This window comes from Mastigoproctus giganteus, chromosome 10 (assembly GCF_048544385.1).
Source record: "Mastigoproctus giganteus isolate SK-2022 chromosome 10, ASM4854438v1, whole genome shotgun sequence".
Taxonomy (NCBI): domain Eukaryota; kingdom Metazoa; phylum Arthropoda; class Arachnida; order Uropygi; family Thelyphonidae; genus Mastigoproctus; species Mastigoproctus giganteus.
Window position 1 is genome coordinate 75368441 of NC_143584.1, and position 21781 is coordinate 75390221.

Genomic DNA, 21781 nt, shown 5'->3' on the forward strand with positions numbered 1-21781 from the left:
ATTTATATTATAGTCGGTTGCCTATATTGCATCATAAAAAGGAGCAAAGAACTCCGTTACAAAAAATCCGATAAAAGGTTCCACTAGTCATAAACAGTAAGTACTTCCCAACTTCAGTCAGCAAAAATAATCGATCTCAGATATTTTCCCATGGCAAGATTATCACGGCGACTGCAGGAGATGACTAATTGAAAAACAATTCTTTGCATTTAATTATTTTCAAAGGGGTGTGGCTGAAATTATGCAGTTATGAATCTGATCGCGTGATCATTAAAACGTAAGGATAGATAATTTGTTTTCAAGTAGCATTAAAGAATTAAGTATACATCGACGGCCAATTTGAATAAATTGTGTTTATTCAAATTAGATTGCGTTTATTCAAATCCAGATTAGTATAAATTAAACGAAATTAAATGTGAAAGGCTTTGAAGGAAAAACATTAAACTTTTTATAAATTGGTGTAGCAGTCTAACAGTACAACTTGTTAATTTTTTTGTTTGGCAATGGTGGGAAAAATTGAGGAGCAGAAATGGAAAACATTGAAATTGCCAAAAACTAAAAAGCAGCTTAGCTCCAAAAGGTCGATCTTTTCTTTTTCTTTTTTCTTGGCCAATTTTATTCTTGTTATTATATGCGAAAGCATCGGTAGCTGTTTTGGTTTTTCAGTTTGCTTAAACACAGTGAAGATCTTCCAGTCAAAAAGTTCGTTGAAGGAAGTTTTGATCTGGTCTTTGTCTGATTGATGACTTGTCACGCTTTACTTCACTAAACCATAGCGAAGAGTATAGAAGCATTCGGTTTTTATTTTATGCTACCTACACAACTTTCGGAATACTCGCGCGTGCTCACCATTACCACTGGAATGGTGAGCACGTTCGCCTTCGCCTGTAGGTCGGGTCATTGTAGGTTCCATGGTCGCCGCCTAACTATATTTTGGAGTTCAAGCCGATTAATAATATATGTTCCTTGTTCTTTGTCAGTTAAGTTACAGAACAAGAGTGACTCCATATCCCTTGGAAAGAGTCGTGCTGCAAGCAACTTCTGATGACGGTTTTTTCCCGAGGGATTTGTTACCTTAAAGTTGTGTAGGATACCCAGCTTACCGTGCCAAAGCCAATCTTCGTGGGGCTCACGAAGATTGTCTGCCATACAAGTACTGAGAACTGGCATACCCATCTAAATGAAACCACACCTCGTCTATCCAAAAGTGATCCTCTAGCTCCTCAGCGTCAGGAGTTGAGTGTTTCACGAACCGCTAGCAAAGATAGCGATATTCTAGCAGTTAATTGTATTGGGACACTTCAGAAATATATGTTCCCCGTTTTCCGAGGCGTCTTATAATCAGAGCCGACAAACACATAGCTCTACGACGAAAATCTCTTTAAGAACTTCTTCAGACTCTTGATCATTAACAACAAATGTACACGAGTTTCTCTCTGTAGCCAACCTCACATTTGTGGCTCTTTCCAAAATATGAATATTCTTTGCTATGTACCATTCTTGTACTTTATTTAAAACAGAAAGAAATATTACATCAACTGATTGCATCTTAATGACATTCAGATATAAATTTGATTTTAATATCATTTTTTTCAATATGAGTAATTTTCTTTGCAGCTGCTCAGTGTCAAGCAACTGATTACACTTGTAACTGGACTAATGACCCAAACGCCACAGTACTATGGGGAACGGAAACAGGTAAGTTACTATGGGAGAAAAATTCATAAAAAAAATATATCGTTTAAATTCCTAAAATTTCGGTTTTACACGCGTATGCTAAACTTAATTACTGATGAAAATACGCTAACTTATTTAATCTTACATAATTCATTCATCGATAATAAGAGAACATTACTGAAAGGGTTTAAAAATTAAAATGATGAATATATATTAAGTTACTGTTTACTCCTTCCGCTCCTATTGATGTTTCTCTACTTACTCGACCCTTCCTATTCACTGTTTTCGTGTGTAGAGTCCGGAACACAATTCCTCAAAGTGCAAAACTGCTTGAAATCCTGTGGCGTGGCGGTGATTAAAAGTTCCATACTGCCACCGTCGAATCAAAAGGAGCTTTCTTTTGAGTTTAAGATATATGGTGATGAAAGAATACATCTCGAGCTCTACCAGGACATATTTGATGACCGTCCAAAGTCAACACTTTGGAAGAAAAGTACTTTTTATGGATCGGCATATCCAAAAAGCTGGACCAAAAAAATGATTAAATTTCAAAGCACTAATAGCAAACACCAGGTGAGCCTTTTCCTTTTTCTTGCTGTTAGAATTTCATTGAGTCATTTCGGAAGATATTTAAATTGTGTTTCATCCGGTTAAATAACATTCTCTAGAATTCCGAGTATATTGAGCAGCACGACCAGTTGTAATTAAATGTGAGTGTATATGTATAACTGAACATAACCCGACTGGATAAAAATCCTCACCAAAATAGATTTATGGAATTAATTCGCGTTTATTGTGTTTAGTTTACTATTATTTTACAGTAAAGGAGTGGAAGGGATTCTTTTTACTCCATTGGGTGCGCCAGGCTGCATCTCAATTCTTACTGACAATCTCCTGTAGGCAAGGAAGGCAAGGGAATTAGCGAAGTCACCTTGAAAACGCAGAAGAAACTCCCAGCATCTTAAAGTTCCCACAGACATCCCATTTATATTGCTGATACTTTATCTTCTCTAAAAGATGCTCACATTTCCGTAGTTCTTCTTTAATACGAACAGAATAAGCAACAGGTGTATATGTCCATCGATGTATGTATATTACCACTGTGAAGAAGCACAGCTTTCAAACATTTACTTGAACTCTTTGAAAACGCGCCACTCTTCCAGATTGTAACTAACACCAATTTCGTAATTTAAACCAATTAAATTAGATAAATAGCACAGAGATCCTTGCAATAGTGTAAAAACGTGAATAAGTGACATGTCTTTTTCTTTATGTGGAGGTTTGGCAGCTAAGATCTCGTATATTCCACTATTTGAAATGATATCTCAGGAGCTCTGCAGTTGGTTAAACTAAAGCCATTCACCAAGTCATTCAATTCTTGCGATTTAGCAATTGTGCCACTTCTTGAACAGGCTTCTAAGGTGTAATCTCAGTTAGCCTCTTCACCAGATCCATCAAATCAATTCGGATGGCTCCTCTCTGGAGCCGTCAGAATTAGACTGGAGCCACAGCTTTTCAATCCGCAGACTTTTAAACTTTGGATAGACTTCGAATACACTGCAAAAATTGGTGCCACCAACAATGTTATGCTTCACGTGCTATAGAATATCCATAAACATATCAGTACGAGTCTGGAAATATGTGCGAATGCAGAACTGGTCATGACCAGAGATAAAAATTGAATTTCAGCTAACAAAATAGTTCAATTATACGAGTATAAAATACTGGCTATGTTTCTAAATTCTTATTTGAAATCCTGCTATCAATATTAGCATACAAATATACATATAAAAATATGTCGAATACAAAAAAAAAGCATTTTTTGCTACATAATGTTATGTTTGTTTTATCATTTCTATTCATGGAATTATTGCTTTTTACTGGTTGCCTAACCTTGTCGGTTTTAATGCGATATTTTTTTTTATATTCTCACACAATGTAAAGGGGAAAAATGCAAAAGACCTCTTAAATCGTGGCTGCTGTCAGCTGATCTCAGACGAAGGGAGTAGGATTTCTCCCCGTGATTAACCCAAAGTTCTCCCACTCGGAATAACTCAAAATTACAATCAGGTTAACAATCCGAGCCAGGCATGTTTCAAGACGAAAAGACTTACGCCTTATGATTCAATCTTACATTAAATTTTCCATGTAGTGTATTCATGCGGCAGGAAGGCACATAGTGTCCTGTAATATAACCTTTGCATGTAAGAAGGACATCATTAATCCTCTTCACAAGACGGCGGTTGGACTGCATTTAGAATATTGTACAGAGGTCTGGAGACAGCACCTAAAAACAGAGAGGGCTACTAGAGGGGATTCAGAAAATAGAAACCAAAATGATGCACATACGAAGAACAGCTTAGAAGGTGTGGACTTAAGTTTGATAACCAGACATCTAAGGGTGACCTAACTGAGATGTATGAGGCACCGCAGGGATTGAGTAAAGTGAGCGAGGAAGGTCTGTTCTCCGTTGTGGGCAAGACATGAACTAGGAGGATACAAATATAAAATCTCAGGGAATAAACAGAAGATCGAATCAAATGAAGTTCACCCGTGGGCAGCGGGTTGTCAATCGTTGAAATAAGTTGACTCACGAAGTGGGAGAGTCAATCCCTTAGAACAGGTGTGGCCTCTTCTTGCAAAAAAATGAAAACCATTTTCTGATGGTCAATTCATCAAAGACGCATTTTTAGAAATAACATTCTCTTTTTGAAAATTTTAAGAACAAAAATGAAATTAAAAGTGCTCTTCAAGATCTGCAATTATCTCGAAATACTGTGATGCGACGCATCGAAAAAATTAGTAAAAATGTGAGGAAACAATTGCGTGCTCACATTGCTAATTGTGTGTCCTTTTCTTTACAACTGGATGAATCTACAGACATTAGTGATACAGTTCAATTGCTCGGTTTTATTCGTATGGTGTTTGATGATTCTGCCACTAGAGAAGAACTGCTGGGTGTGGTTTCGTTAAAAGAAAGCACTAGAGGTCTTGATATATTTAACCCATTCAAAAATTTTACTAAAAAAATTAAATTACCACTATTTAAGCTCGTATCAATAACAAGAGATGGAGCTAAAGCAATGACGGGGCATCTTAACGGATTCATCGCATCGTGCCAAAAGGATGATGAATTCCCGGATTTTTTGAGTTACCACTGTATCATCCACCAACATGTGTTAGCCAACAAAAGATTAAATGGACATAGCTTTCAAAATCATGAATTCCATCAGAGGGCACAATCTCTTCAAAATGCAACTCGATGAAAATGAACCAGATCTGATATTGCATACAGATGTGAGGTGGCTGAGTCGCAGTAAGTTTCTACAGAGATTTTGAAATTTGCTGAATGAAATTTTAAAAATTGTTGGGAAGATGATTATTAGCAGCTACAAGATACGGAGTGGTTGTATGGTCTGGCTTTTTTGGCAGATTTTGCCAATAAATTAAGTGATCTGAGTGGAATTACAAGAAATAAATAAAAAATGTGGGTGACATGATTAGTAGTATTTCTGCGTATAAATGTCAAATTTTGGCAATGGCTAAGGATCTCAAAGGGAAAAAAATGGATCATTTTGCAAATATGCAAGATCATTTGCAAAAATATCCTGTTTTTGAATTTAATAGTGAGAAATATGTTTCTGAAATTGAGAAAGCTGTGGATGATTTTGAAACAATTGAAGACATTCAATATATTTCTTATCCATTTAATGTCGACTTAGATACGAAACAAATTGCAGAAAAAAATCGATGAGATTTTTTATATGAAGAAAATTACTTGAAATAATATTTTTATTACATCTTCCTAACAGCAAGATCGTCAGAAAAAGACTTTGGGAAAATGTTTGCCGAGAAAAGTACCCAAATGTAAAAAAATTCTGTGAACTTTTAAATTCCTGTTTTGGTTCCACATATCTGTGAATCGGCCTTTTCGTATTTGAAACAAACAAAGACGAAGAATCGCTCTACTCCTACGGACTTGCATACAGATGATTCTTTACGGTTGGCCTTATCACAGTACATCCCCATTTTTGAAAGCTTGGCAGATGATAAGACACAAACTTCACATAAATTAAAATACGTATGAATTTTAAAATAAGAATTCTGAATTGTATTTAATTTTAAAGTCTATAAACAACATTTTTCAATGTGTGTTAATTAACTTTAACAATGTGGGATGAAATTCTTGAGATGGTAGATCGCGGCACATTTTGAAGCAAAAAAGTAGATCGCATCACAAATTAAATTGACCACCCCTGTCTTATAAAGTGGCTTCATACTTTTCCCATAAAGTGGCGAAATCAATTTATGGGAAAGGTTTAAAGCTTATCTTTAATTATTATTATTTTATTCATCTTTGGCTGATCCCTTACATCATTTGGCGTTATTAATACTATCCAAATCGGCCAGTAAATGAATAATATGCACACCATAAAATAACACATATGAATCGGTATACGATGACCGAAGCAGTTAATTCGCCAAGGAATCAGAAGCAGCTAACCACAACTACTACAGAAGTAAGAGACTAGAGAAACGAAGTGAGTAACTGGACATCGCCAGCCAAGACAATCATATGTGTTTGTATTACAGTTGGTGAGAATCAAAGAGGAGCCAAGAGAACTCATATTAAATAATATAGAAATCCTACGGCGTCACAGACTGCTTTTACCTCTCAAATTATTATCCTAAAAAATAATTATTATCCTAAATTATTATCCTAAAAATTACTATATTAACCGCCTGTTAAGTGATTTAACACTTCACAAACACATGTACTGCAGTAACAGCACTTTAATACGAAAACTATCCCTTCCACTGAACACAGCGAAGTCGCTAAGAGACTTTGTGGCATGATCTGTTCCTTTTCCTATCTTTTTAAGATAGGAAATCAGGATCTAACTACTAAATCAGGATCCTGAGCAAACAGAGTTGATTAGTTTGCGTTATCCCTGTGAAGGTAGCTTCCTCGTATAACTGCAGAGGTATACAAGGAAGCTAATAACGTGAAATTATTGTGAATGTATAAAAATACTATTATCGTGCACCACATAAACTTGAAGTTATTCGTCCCCCCCCCCCCGTTAAACCACTCTATTTACGAAACCAACTATTAAAAATTATTCTCTATTAATTCCTTGATACGTATTAAATCCTGCCAAAATAACGCTGCAGGACTTCTCAAAAGATCCTAACACAAAAGTCACTAAGGGATCTTCACCATCGCCTGTTTCAATAAAAAATCTGTACAGTACAATGTTAGCAAACCAAGGTTTAGGACTTATCTTGAATATGGATCTTGGATTCAGTTAATATAGTATTCCAGAGTAATACAATCAAAAGCAATGATTCGCATAATAAAGCTGTGTTCCATCAACTTTCAACGGCCTTTGAACGTTCCCCATGAAGAGCGGGTTGCACATCCAGGATGTCATAATAAAATTAGCGCGTGCACACATTACTAAACTGATGTAATGTGTGAAGTAATTAATTGAGTGCCGATATACGTGGTTTGTGGTTTTGATATTGCTGTAGCATCAACTACAGTGGCTATAATGAACCGAACTCACGGTTACTAGTTTCAATTCAGACGAGGACAATTTCAAAATGTCCCCCGCCAAATGTCCAGACTGTCACACCATGCAAAAGGTCCAGCAAGATATGCTGGACCTTTTGCATGGTGTGACAGTCTGGACATTTGGCGGGGACGTCTGCTCTATGTAGGAATGCCGAGTGATGCATACTATAGCTAAGAAATTCTCCTTGCTCTTTTGGCCTTAGGCTAGTTTTCTATTACTATAGTGTCTGTGAAATTTGCATTAGTTTTGGTCTCATCATGTCACTTTTTCTGTTAATGTCTCGTACTGCTAGTCCTGATTTGTATTCTGCGTACGGAACTCGGAAGAATATGTTGCTTATATCAGAGGTCATTTCGGCTGTTCATTACCAGTTATCTCTCTATGTACTGAGACCTAACAGACTCGACATTTTTGTTTGGATTTGTCCGTGTAATTTATCTATTGTGCCTTGACTTTTCTACAGGACTGTGTGTGTGTGTGTGTGTGTGTGTGTGTGTGTGTGTGTGTGTGTGTGTGTGTGTGTGTGTGTGTGTGTGTGTGTGTGTAACGCTGGTGGTATTTCGTAGAGCTTTGTGAGAGGCTAAGAATCTGTGAATATTGTGTTATTTGCAATTAATTTTTACTCAGTATAATTTAGTGCCAATACTACTGCTTGTAATTATGCTGCAAAACCACTGCAATCCATTGGAAGTTGTTGAGATAACAGTGTCTGGAAACAAAGCTGCTCCTGATCCCAGTTTAGTGTCTGTTTTTGAGTCGTCTGTACATATTTTATTGTATGTGGAAATTGAGCTTCATGGGCTGCAAAAGTAAATTTTGGTAATTTTGTCTGGATAAGGATGCTTTTCTCCAGTTATGAAGAAAAAGTCAGACTCCATACGAGTTGTATTGCATTCTAATGCGGCAATATGAATTCTGGCACGTCTATTTTGGCAAATTTATATTTCTAATTCGTAGTAGCCCTTGCAAGCCTTGATCTTTGGGCGTGGTCCATATAAGTTTTCCCAACGTCCCGTGCTGATGGCCTAGTATGGATTTTATCTTGGAGGCGTAGCACGGTAGTATATTATATCGACATAATATACTACGGTGAGACGCCGCCAAGATAAAATCAGTGGTTCCCAAAACTATACGTAATGCACGCATATATTGGATCTGATTTCAAGGCACTTTTGGTTTTGCTAAACAGTATACAGGTGCACCATAATCTAGCCGAGATTCATCTATTGTCCTTTATAGTCTGAATTGTGTATAACGATCAGTTGCTCACTTCCTAAAGTTTCATTATTCTCGAACCATTTACTAACTTGACTATGTTGCTAAATTTTTGTTTGGATATGTCTGGGTATATTCATAGGATCTTTGTAACTGGCACTCTGTTGTTCGCAGGTTTTGAGATTGGCACGAGATACTGAAATCGCTGAATACAACGCAATATTTATTGTATTCGGGATTTGTTCTATTATTTATATTGGTAGCGAACAGGGTGGTACTCAGTATTGATCTCTGAAGTACTCTTTTCTCTTGTAAGTAAACTTTAGAAAGTATGGTTTGCATCTGTACTTGGATAGTTCGATGTTACAAAAATTTCTGAATGAACAGTAGATGTTTAACCGGAAATTGTGTAAGTCCCTTATTATTCCATACAGCCATGCTGTAATCATAGGCCTTCTCTACATCAAACACAGCGTTATCCGGTGATCTTTTCTGATGAAATATTTTCCAGAAATTTTCTTCCATCCTTGCTAGTAGATGGAGGATCAATCTATTTCTCCTAAATCGGAATTGCATTGAACCTAGCAATCGCGCACGCGCTTTTTTGTTCCAGATTTTACATTAGTCTTGCGTTAAGCATTTTCCCACAAGTTTCCCTGGGTAACTTGTGTTTCCTTGGTTTTCCAATAAATGTGTTAAGGCTGTTCAAGAGAAGAATGTTGCATATCGTAATTGGCTTGTTTCTAATTCTTCAGTTTCATTTTCTGCCTACACCAAAGCTCGCAACAATTGTAAAGCAGTTATTAATCAGTCCAAACTATAGTTTGAACAGGCTAAGAGTAGAAAACTTGCTTCTTGCCCTAATGGTAGCCGAGCATTCTGATCTCTTGCCAAAGCTATTGGTCGCAACTTTTGCCCATCTCTGTCCAAACCAGATGGTTCGGTTGTCACTTCAGCCAAGGATAAAGTTGACCTTCTAGCATCCCATTTTTCTTCCAACTCATGTATTAATGATCTTGGTAAACACCTCCCACAATTCCCAACACGCTCCATTCAATGCCTCGTGTGGTCTTCCGTCAAAAGGATTTTGACGAATCTTGATGCTAAGAAAGCTCCAGATCCCGATGGTATTTCTCCACTTGTTCTCAAAACCTGTGCTCCTGAACTTAATCCTGTTCTTTGCCGCCTTTTTTCACTTTCTTATTCCAAAGGTGTTTTTCCTTCTGCTTGGAAATTTGCTCATATCCAGCCAGTTCCTAAAATGGGTGACAAATCTCTCCCATCCAATTATCGTCCTATTGCAATTACTTCTATTCTTTCTAGAGTAATGGAGAAATCAATTAACCGCCAACTCTAAACTACCTAGAAACCTTCCGTCTGATCAACGATCGCCAGTATGGATTCCGTCAGTGTCGATCCACTGGTGATGTTCTGTCTTATGTACCCATTTATGCACTAATTCAATGGCAAAGTTCGGCGAAACACAAGCAGTTGCTCTTGAGATCTCAAAGGATTTCGATCGTGTTTGACATAAAGATCTTCTAAACAAGCTTCCATCTTATGGTTTGCCAACTGTTGTTGGTAATTGGTTATCCAGTTTTCTCTCTGATCGCTCACTGAGGGTGAGGGTAAATGGTTCTCTGTCTTCTAACTTCTCCACTAATGCCGGTGTCCCCCAATGTTAAGTTCTTTCCCCCACTCTTTTCCTCTTGTATATTAATGACCTTCCATTGACTGAAAATCCTATCCATAGTTTGGCCGATGATAGCACATTGCATTCTACTTTCCATTTTGAGAAACCTTTCCCTGCACAATCAGCTTCAACTTCTCGAAAATCTGCTACCAATTCCTTAAATGCTGATCTTCAGGTAATTCTCCAGTGGGGCAAAGACAACTTAGTTGATTTCAACCCTTCTAAAACTCAGTCTTGTCTTATATCTCGCAAAAAGGATTCTTCTTCTTCTGCTCCTATGCTTATCTTTAGTGACACTCCGATTTCTAGGCAAAATGATAAATCTCTTTTGGGGATTACCCTGACTTCTAATCTCGCTTGGCACAAGCATATTACAAATATTGCTTCCTCTGCATCTAAAAAACTTGGTTTTCTCTTTCGCGCTCGGCGTTACTTTTCTTCCAAACAGCTGCTCACTCTGTATAAATCGCAAATCCGCCCTGCAATGGAATATTGTTCGCACATCTGGGGTGGTTCCCCCGAAAACCTCTCTCAGGCTTCTTGATTCCATTCAGAAGAGGGCAGTTAGGTTAATTAATGATTCATCTCTAACAGAGTCTCTCCACTCGCTTTCTCATAGACGTACTGTTTCTGCTGCATGCCTCTTCTACAGATACTTCCATGGGCACTGTTCTTCTGAATTGGCTTCTAGAATTTCCGCTCTGTCTTTCAAAACAGTCCGAACACCAGCCAACATCCATTTACTGTCCAACTTCAAACCCACAGAGCCAACTTTTCATCTTCCTCATTTATTCATTCAACTGCCGTTTTCTGGAACAACCTTCCTTTATATAACCTACAAGTTAGTGCAAATGCATCATATTAGTACGCAGCTAAACTCTGAATTAGCACAAATATGCGAAGGCGGCATCATTTAAGTTACATCTCGTATTGTGAATACCTTCGCAACGAGTTGCCATGATATTGCACTACTTCGAATAAGTAACGCTTCACCAAAGGAGAAGACTGTTGTTACTTGTTTTCAGCGGGATACCTCCACCCAGACGGCACCGTTTCAGAGCTATTTGGCCCTTCTTCGGTGGGTGGGTACCTACCCACCGAAGCAGGGCCAAAGGGAGAATAAGTAACAACAGTTTTCTCCTTTGGTGAAGCGTTACTTATTCGAAGTAGTGCAATATCATGGCAACTCGTTGTGAAGGTATTCACAATATGAGATGTAACTTAAATGATGCCGCCTTTGCATATTTGTGCTAATTCAGAATTTAGCTGCGTACTAATATGATGTATTTGCAACTTGTACGTTGTCTGAATCTCTCGCAGCCTGAGGCTAAAGCCCTAAACACATATCAGCCTTCCTTCATACGTATTTCCAGAAAATTACAGTCTTCAGAAGTTCAAGTCCAATGTCAACAAATATCTTCTTTCGTCTTCTCAACCTCCAACCCAAGCACGGTACTAAGTACTATAGGTTCTGATACCTCTCGTGTTTGGGGTTTACATAAAAAAAAAAACATGAGATTATGTGCTAATATTTTAGCGAAAGTCTTCCCTAATGTATTTAGTATTTTTAAAGGATCTACAATGGTGTCCTTTCCAATTACGTATTGGTGGTGTACTTTGATACCTACAATTTATTATTCATTTTATTGCAGAGTCTCAATTGTGGTTCCGTTTATCGTTGGAGTAAACTGGATCCAGGTTGCCCGCCTAATGTATCCAGCTTTAGCTCGTACTTTCTTATACTTGATAAAGTTATATGCTGTGGGATTTCTACGGAAAACATTCCATGTTCCGTTTTGTTTTCGTTTAGTTTTAGTACATTCCGCATTCTACCATGACCCATGACTTTGGATGCATCTGGAAACACTTAGACGTATAATTAATTGTGTTACTGCATGGTAAACCTGTACCCTACGCTGGGCAACTTGATCTCGAATTGCTAGTTTCTTGTACTTCTGCTAGTCTGCCTTGTCTGGTTTCCACCAACGGGTTCTACTGGGTTTTTCCTGTGAAAAACCTTATGCATATTCCACACAAAACAGAGAATAAGGCAGGAGAGCGTACGAAAAGATCTATAGCTACTTCCGTGGGAAGATGTATGAGCCCGATCGTTGAGGATGTTCAAACCTTTTTTATCTTACTGTTCTCCAATCCTTCGTATGGCACTTCTTGATTTGGCGATATTATGTATATATATGTATCGTTTTAATTGTATCGAGAATAAGTAACATTAGTCTTCTCCACTGGTGAAGTGTTACTTATTCAAAGCAGTGCAATACCTCGGCAACTCGTGAAGGTTTATACAATATGAGATACAATTAAGGCGATGCCAATTATCGACTTGAACAGTTCACTACGAGCAAATCTTTTAAGTAGCGTATATTTGAACATTTTAATTAATACTCTCTGTCACATTAAATTGTATTATGTTACACTCGCATAGTGAATCGCACAATGATGGTTATTTCAGTTTTTTCAATATCTTTGTTGTTTTTTGTGCCCCATAACATCTTCTTTAGGTCATTTATCTCCCTGTCAAGGAACTTTCCCTGATCAACATCGTTATTAATATTCTATGGGTCACCCCAAAGCTCTAGATAAAACCGCAGTAGTCTCAATGGGGTTTTGAAATTTCACTTTGAACAATCAGAAAACAACTTAATGTGAGAGGTTGGTTACAAGTAAACTAGTAATCGATTTACTCGTAACTTGCAATTTAAATCGACCAAAGGAAGCTATTAAACATTAGTTATTATGAAAGCTTAATACAATGTAAAACAAATATAAAATCTTTTAAAATTAATCTCTATTTGGTTCTTTCAGCTGATATTTAAAGCAATCGTTCCTTATTCTGAGAACCGCCTCGTTGCTTTAAGAGGGATAACTCTTGCAGGTAAGTTCGCGTTTTTAAGTGCTTACAAAGGTTTTTTATTTTGTGTGCAACTGGTTTTAGCCGTATATTCACATGATATAGTAAACTACAAAGTGTATGCTCCTAATATTCTTTTTGTTGCCTAACGAGCTTATCACTATGATAAACAGTTTCTCGTTTGACACTCCGGGTACCTGATGACAGTTAGGAATTGGCAATCTGCATGCACAGGTCTTATGGAAAATTTGTTGGAAAAGTATTACTAGAAAAGGCATTGTCTGTGTCGTGATATTTGATCTTGTAAACTGCAAAGTACACAGGTTTGTCGTAATAGAGTTGTAGATATGGCAAATTCTTAATACAATAACAGGAATAAAAAGTGTATGGCACTATCCAGACCCTGGTTTCGATCATTTTGAAGTTAATGTAGCCGACCTCACAACCTCAATTTAGTTCCGGTTGACAAGTCCATCCTTTTTTGGGATTTCATCAGTGGAAAGGTGATCATTGTGAAGACATGAACAACCCAGCGATGAGATATCCATAATATGTGAGATGCAAGATGACGCTGTAAGTAAAGTATACATAATTAAATTCATGACAAAAGCTGCAACCAGTGCGTTATTATTTAGAATAGGGCAACACCAAGGCAACTCGTGGCGAAGTGTCAACAATACGAGATCGATACACCAAGTATAAAACTCAGTTTGATCAAAGGTACGTACAGAAAGAGGCCATGGCCTACATGTACAATGACTTCTTTAACTTTCATAGCTTGATGTAACTGACAAACTAAGATTGGCATTAGGACAAATTACAACAGCTTTTGTGACGTAAACTTCGAGAGAATTTCTCCCTTTAAGTATTCTTATACATACAAATATATTAGTATTTTTAACTGATCATTATTTTTAAACTGGACGTATTCAATAATTACTTGAGTGAGTTTTGCACTGTTTTCATTCTAATGTCTTTTCCATTCCACAGAACAAAAAGATGAAGAGCACAATGTAGGCAAGTTTTGATGAATTTTTATTTTATTTACTAGATTACTGTATTATATAAAGGTGAGTTCACTTACAACCATTAAGTGTGTATAAATTTGCTTCATAAATTTACTGTTACGTGAAATCCTTGTCAGCGTGTTCTATTTCTTCTTCAACATGAGTTTATGTGTGTCCTTAAGGTCTTCTCCGGTCTAGTTGCGAAGCGTCCAGTTCGAGACGAGAGAGAGCCAATTGATAAAGTATAGTCCTCTATTTCGAGCCTGGTGTTTCACAATCTAAATCAGATAAGGGCGGACGGACAGGAGAAACGGAATAACATAAATTTGCGCAGGATTTGTGACTATACTTTTTCCTATAGGTTGTTTGGCGCTACATTAAATTTTGTATCGTATTTCGCCATATTACCTACAGCAGAAGGGCTTTCTACAGAAAAGGTGAAATAGCCTGGACGTAGTTCTGAAGTACGTCACTCTTAACGCATGCTGTTCAATCAGATCCTTATGTGGCCACAAAAAATACGTCGTCCATTGTCAACGCTTTCAATTTAGTTTTCGTAAATGTCAAATTGTAAACTCTGTCCTGGACCGTTGGAAGAATACAAAAGAAATTCATTTTAATACGTTCACTGCCTCCTTACGCAAATATGCGTAATCGTGTTTTAAATCCACTTGAAGGGGAACCACCCTACTTTTAGAACTTTTTCTTTCAATCTAACAGAAGTAAAACCGGATATTTTGTAAGACAACCTTCGCCAGAGGCTAATTCAGTCGTAGTGAGAAGACTGCACAAAGATGACTCCGCCTTCAATCCAGATTGATAAAAAACAGTGGTTTTCGATCCGGGTCAAAAAGGTCGTCGAAAAAGCCAGCAGCGAAAGTCTTAAGTTTTTTTTTTTTTTTTTTAATTTCTTGGAGTACATGAACAGAGTTTCTGCATATATTTCGAGAAAGCCACAACTACAGTACAGTGATTTAGAAATGTTTTGTCGCATTTTGTGACAGCTGACCAAGAGGCTTGTGAACTCAGTATCTTAACTCCGAGTGTCAAAGTTAGTACCAATTAATTATTAGCAAATGGAATTTATTCTGCTTGCTCGGAGTTCAGTGGTCGTGCAAATTATTCAGGAAATCCACATCGAAATAACGTACGATTCCTCGTATAAACTACCTTCCAATTTACCAGATAATCTAATTTAATCGTCATAGGCAAACGCTGTCCATAATGCGATGGATTATGGACAGCGTTTGCTGTCCATAATCTACATATGAATTTAAAGTCTAAGTAAGTTTTGTTCCCAAAAAATTACCTCTAGAACTAAAAGGTCTTAGAAGTAATCTTGTATCTTCAAAAGTCGAAGTAGTTATAAGCCGAAAAATACAGTGTTAAAGCATACTATGGAAAGACAAGCAACATCAGGAGAGATATTCCATAAGTAGGCGGTGGGAGGATCTTTATGAGTAGTAGTGGAATTCATCCAGGTATCAACGCAGACAGGTCTACTGACTCCATTCTGCGATATAGTCCTCAAATAAACAAATAATTTGACGTATCTAAAGGTCATTCCCGAGGAACGCAATGACATCACTAGGGGCATTCTGTGCAGAACCTAACTGAATTCATTTTCAACCAGGATTTCCGCTAAAGTTGTATCCATTAGACTGGACCTATTAGAGAATGCTGTCCTGCCATATTTTTGAAGGCCGCATAAATGAATAACGTCATACAAGAAGCATATGATTAGATTATTTAAATCGGTGCTCACATTCACAAAAAATAATAATAAATAACTATACTGACGTTCAAATTATAGAATGTAAACATAGTTCTTCCTAAATTTGAATTTGTAATTGATCACAAAATGGAAGCACTTTATTAATTATATTATGATGTTTAAAAAGAATCAATCAAAAATGCTAAAATAAGATAAGCAAATTCAGTATCATCACGTCGATGACATGATATACAGAAATTGTATCACAATTTCCACATGCTGGTTGGGAGGAGGAGGAGGAGGAGAAGGTTTGATGCACACACTACTTTGTTCACAGTAAGCCAGTTTATAGGGTGTTTCAATTAAAAAGCATTGGAATGTATTTCGCACTTATTTTTAGGTGGTTTATGCTTTTTGCCGTGAGGCCTCTTTTTTTCATATTTGGGCTGAGTGTTTTGAATTTAATGTTAAAATTAAACTAAGTATTCTAAATTTAAAACTTCCTAACCAACTACTTTTTTTCTCAAAGGAAAGTTGTTTCCCATCCTCTGTTTAAAAACGTCATCGATGTACTTTTTGAAACGAACGTAAACCGATTTTATTGCAAGAAAAGAAACAGTGAAGTTTTAATAAGGAGATATAACACAACCTTCCCACTTACAGCCAGCTGTTCCCCGCATCTAAACGTGCGTTCCAAAGAAGAAAACTTCATATACGATTGTTTATTTATTCATTTAAAACCAAATGAAATCTGTTTATTTGTAAATTCGTTGCTGAAGTATACTGCTTAAGTTTTCAGACTAAACCTAAAAATTCAAAGATTTCAGCTTGTCTTGTATTTATATATACTAATAATCGCGTGCATTGCAGTGCAGTTCGGTCCCATTGCGAATGGCAATAAAAATGAAACAAAATAGTCGCCTTCTGCACTTATCAGCAAGTCCATTTAGTATCATTGATGTGCTTGCCTTTTCTGATAATGCAGTTTAGTAACTGGAGCATGTAACATCTGCATCTGAATAATTAAACAGCACTTGCAATAAGAATGAAGCATTTCCCACCATGCTAGAAACGGTTCGTTTTCCAGAAGACGTTGCGAATTTCGTGTTTTATCGGCAAGCGTCATTCATGCGTTGGGAGAGAAAGTAGACTATAAATGCAGCTAGAATTCTTTGGACTATTTCAGGGCGCTCAGTGTAACAATCTCAAAGATTAAAATCATCTCTGATATGGTTATTTAAGTAATTGACACTAACTGCTACCATCTGCTGATGATAAAGCCGCCTTGTCGCTTCCAAATTAGAGACATGTTGACGAAGGATTGCGTGTCATCAACAGATAATCTCTCTCTTTCACAATGTCTGTTTTCTTACCGAGTTTTGCATGCAACTCTGGGATAATGGCCACCTGCGGTGACAAACACGAGATCCCTCGATCGAATGAATCTAATTTCCGTTTTTTTTTTCCGAAGTAATTACTCATACGCTAGCGCATAAATGCAATTGCCAGGTCTTGGACGCAACTTCGCTATTCAGGAAATCGCGCAACAGGAAGGACTGTTAAGTGCTAAACTTCAAAGTGCAAGGCCAGCCGTCTTGGATCCATAATAATGAAGTGTCAGTAATCGAACGATTGTAAAGTCCACTCGGGACTGTCGTATTAATATTTCCATAGAGCACCGTAAATTAAAACTCCACCTCTTCCTCATCATCATTGTCCACTTGTTGACAGTACCGCCGCAGTGTAGGTGAAGTTTTAATAAAATAAGCGATTGGCTTATTGCGAATGGAGTAATCGTCACGTCACAGAGGATATTTAGTAGAAAGTTTTACCTCTAGAGTCACATTAAGAGCCAAATGATAAGAGCTGCGATAATCCACAAGCATTCTGTGAACCTTCTCTATATTCCCTTGAAATCTGTGTATGTATGGTTGGGTAGCCAACCACGAAAGACCAAACAAATTTTCTTATAAAACAAGTTAAATTCTGAAAGTGATCTACTAACTTTCCAAGTTTTTTTTTTTTTTTTTTTAATTTTCTACTGTCAGCTACTTGACAGTGCCAAGATGATTAACTCCAACGAGATGGCTCAACATGATATACCTCTTTTTAGCAATGAGGGAGACTGCTTCAGTGTTTGATGATCGTATTATCTCGACTTATGACCTCAGCAATCTCCTGACCCGTGTTCGTCAGAAAGTTTTATGGAGTCTTACCAACTGAAAAAAACTCTCATTCACTTCGGAGAATAACCTTAAATAGAACATTACCAATCTTACTGAAAAGCACATTCCTAGTGAGTCTAACTCGTTTTTATTTGCGTGTACGTGTGGACGGACATTTTCAATACATACTGTGACTTACAGATAAAAGGAAAAAATTCTCCACCTCTGCAATAATTCAATTAAAAATGTGTAACCCATCCTTTAGCACGAATCACTTCATGAAGTTTCGTTGGCAGGGATTCAAGTGCACTCATTAAATATTTTATATCAGCATTAGGCCATTTTGAAAACAACAAAGCCAGTAATTTATTTAGGTTTCGTGGATGCTGTTGTTGGGTTCCACATTCCTTTGAAAATAGTCCCATACATTCTCTATAGGACTTAAATCTGGTGAACTGGCTGGCCAAATTAAACGTCCTATCATTGCCTCGTGCCAGCTTAAAATATAGTGATCATGTGAAATCGACATTTCTCATCCTAGAATGCAGGAGTATCAATCATGAATGTTCCCTCAAATGTTCAGCAAAAGGCACAACCTAATCAAGCATATTATAGCCAACCTGATAATAGGACCCAGTTTATAATAGTTAGAATGGCCCCTAAGCATCAATGACCCACAACTAGCTTGTGCGACAACTTGCGTACACAATCTGGGTGAAATTCTTCTCCTCTGAACTCCGTGACAGGCCTCATTACAATATAGCCAAAATTTTGACTCACCAGACCACGTTGCGGCTTTCCAATCCAGTTTTCATGCCTTTTAGCCCATATTAGCTGGCCTTTTATGCGCAGCTCTGGTCTTTTTTCGGGGAACCCTATTCCAGATATCCATGTTATACAACTTTCTTTGCAGCGTTTTCTCAGAAATCGACTGACTCATGAAGTCCTGGTTAGCTGTTTGCAGCAGTTCTTATCTTGTTTGATGTCATTTTTCGTTTAACAGGCGCGATACTCCTCGCTGATTACGATCACTTAGTACCTACTTCGACCAAAATTCCGCCGCTGATTTCTGGTTGATTGCGACTCACCATTCCTCATAATCCCTTATTGTTCTTTCTGAAACACCAACACATTAATATACTTCTTTAACAAGGTACACTTCAGACCTGCTAAATATTATCACTATTTTTGCTACTCGCTAACATCTTTTCCTGCACTCCATCTTTGGTAGTGGAAAGCCTTGCTTTTTCAGTCACAGCAGGTATACCTATAAATTGAGAAAATGGGTTAAGTGATAATTTTTTGTGCGGTGTTTGCAAATATACGAGCTATATTTTTTAAACTTTTAAAAATGTAACTCGTACGTTTTTAAAAGTCAGCAACTCAAACTTTTTAAACAAAAAAGTTTTAGTTCCTGATTTTTGGAGTGCCCTATATTTATAGTAATATTAATTATTTCAAATTATTATTTCGAACAAGCTCTAAAGCCCGGAGGTATGAATCGTGTCTGTCAACTGTATATATCCTGCCGTTTGCGAATAAACACCCACCTCTTAAGTTTTCCAAGTGGGAACGTTGTACATCTACCCAAAGCCCAATAGCTATGTCATTATTAGGAATGTTCCTAACTAATCTAAACCGCTATAAAAATACTACACTGGGCTGAAAAAAAATCTCCGATCTTAATTTTAAAGGTATTTAGGATTTCATAAAATGTCATACATGGATTCCTTTTAAGCTTTTGGTTCCAGAACAAGCGCTTAAAAGATGCTCATTTATTATTTTCTACTGGTTTGACATATATTTATTGCCTGAATTTTGGTTTACTGAAAGTTCAGAATGTTAACCTTCTTAACTATAAATTTGGGATTTTGACACACGTCAGAGTTTGGGGAGGATGTTTTTGGGTATGTCCCTGCCGACAGGATGTCTTATCATGGCATTGCTGACAAGAACCGCGTTACAGAACACATTCCACTTCTCTAAACATCAATTAGAATCGGATAACTAGCGGTGAAAGAGTAAATGCTTCATATCAATTCCTCAAGTAAAGCTTCAATACTCTGAAGGTACTGCATATTGGTAAACTGTTTTAGTGAGGTATATTCATTTCATTTAAGAATGTCTTCAAACACGCTTCAATTTTAAAATACTGACATCCTGTGTTATTTGATACAGGTTCTACCAAACAACCTGGTGGCGAAACAGAAGGGGGTAAGTTACTATATATTTTAGATAATTTGTAAGTGTTTTTTTTTTTCCTTTTTTGACCACAACACGGCGTAACTGGCTTTATACTGTGTGTATTTTGTAGTTAAATACAACTGTTGCAGTGATAGTTCACCGACTGAATCCGTAACCCAATGGATATGCAGGATTCTATCGAGAGAGCCGAAATAATGAATATGGTCTTTCTCATTACGGTTGTTTATGCATCTTCCATTTTTATATCAATTGCCGATTGGAGTGGGAGTCATCGGTTTATTGCTTATTTCTTAAAGATTCGTTAAAGTGGTAAATTAAAATGCCTATGGGGCAGTTTTTCATATTTTTAATAATATTTTGGTGTACCTGATCGCATTGGATGCTAAATGAACCGCAGTTGGGATATTTAGTTAACCTTCTAACGTACACCTCGATACTAAATGCCTCCATGAAGGAGTTAATGTTTTCTTTTGAGATTAAGTACCATTCTGGAAACGAAATATTTCTTCTTAGGTACTATCGATTTTAATCTGTGTTTTCCTTGTAAGTTACTTAGGTTATTATCTTTAGTACTTTTTATAATGAGTACCTTTAGTACCTTTTATAAAGTACTTGATTAATGGTTACAGCATTTTTAGTAGGCGCGGAGGGAGATTGAGTGACTTACGATTATGATATTTAATCCGAAAATTACATTATCTGAAGGTCTAATGGTGTTCACCCTCAGGTTGAGAAGATGAAAGAAGATACTTGTTGACATTAGATTTTAATTTTTGTAGACTGTAATTTTAAGGAAACGCATGAAGGGAGTTTATTCCAAAAAACAGAAGTTGAAGGGATAAATGAAGAAAAAGAAAAGTTGGTTCTATGAGTTTGAAGTTGGACAGTGTGTAAGTATATGATGACTGGTTGCAACATATATTCGGACTGGTTTGGAAGAGAGATGGCGAATTATGGAAACCAATTCAGAAGAACGGCGACTATGAAAGTATCGACTCTTTTTAACCCAAACACGAGATGTATTAGAACCTATAGTTCTCAGTACTGTGCGCATGGACTGAAGGTTGAAAAGATGAAGGAAGATATTTGTTGACATTATACCTGAACTGCTCTAGATTGTAATTTTCAGGAAATACTATGAAGGAAGATTGTTCTAGAAGACGGAAGTTAAATGAATAAATGAGGAAGGAGAAAAGTTGCTTCTCGGAGTTTGAAGTTGGACAGTAAAAGGATGTTGACTGGTTGATGCACGTGTTCGGAATGTTTTGAAAGAAAGCGGGAATTATAGGAGCTTAATAACAATGCCCATGGAAGTATCTATAGAAAAGGTATGAAGCAGAAACAGAATGTCTATAAGATAAAGAGTGGAAAGACTGTTAGAGATGAGTCATTAAATTTTGAATGGAATCTGGAAGCCTGAGAGAGGTTTTGAAGCCACCGCCCCAGATATGTGAACAATATTCCATGGCCGGGCGGATTTGCGATTTATACAGAGTGAGCAGCTATTTGGAAGAAAAGTAACGCCGAGAACGAAAGAGAAAACCAAGTTTTTTATATGCAGAGGAAGCAAAATTTGTTATGTGCTTATGCTAAGAGAGATTAGAAGTCAGGGTAATTCCCAATAGAGATATAAAATCTTACCTAGAAAATAGAGCAC

At 37.1% G+C, this 21781-nt stretch overlaps 1 protein-coding gene across 1 annotated transcript in view; it reads left to right on the forward strand.

Annotated features, from left to right (window-relative positions):
- Positions 1 to 21781, forward strand: part of LOC150079092 (uncharacterized) — a 63520-nt gene that overhangs the window by 9313 nt on the left and 32426 nt on the right. The window contains exons 3-7 of the mRNA XM_090382947.1: positions 1618 to 1698; positions 1973 to 2250; positions 12988 to 13057; positions 14024 to 14050; positions 20098 to 20133. Of these exons, the coding sequence (XP_090239073.1) occupies positions 1618 to 1698; positions 1973 to 2250; positions 12988 to 13057; positions 14024 to 14050; positions 20098 to 20133 (492 nt within the window). The remainder of the gene's footprint in view (positions 1 to 1617; positions 1699 to 1972; positions 2251 to 12987; positions 13058 to 14023; positions 14051 to 20097; positions 20134 to 21781) is intronic.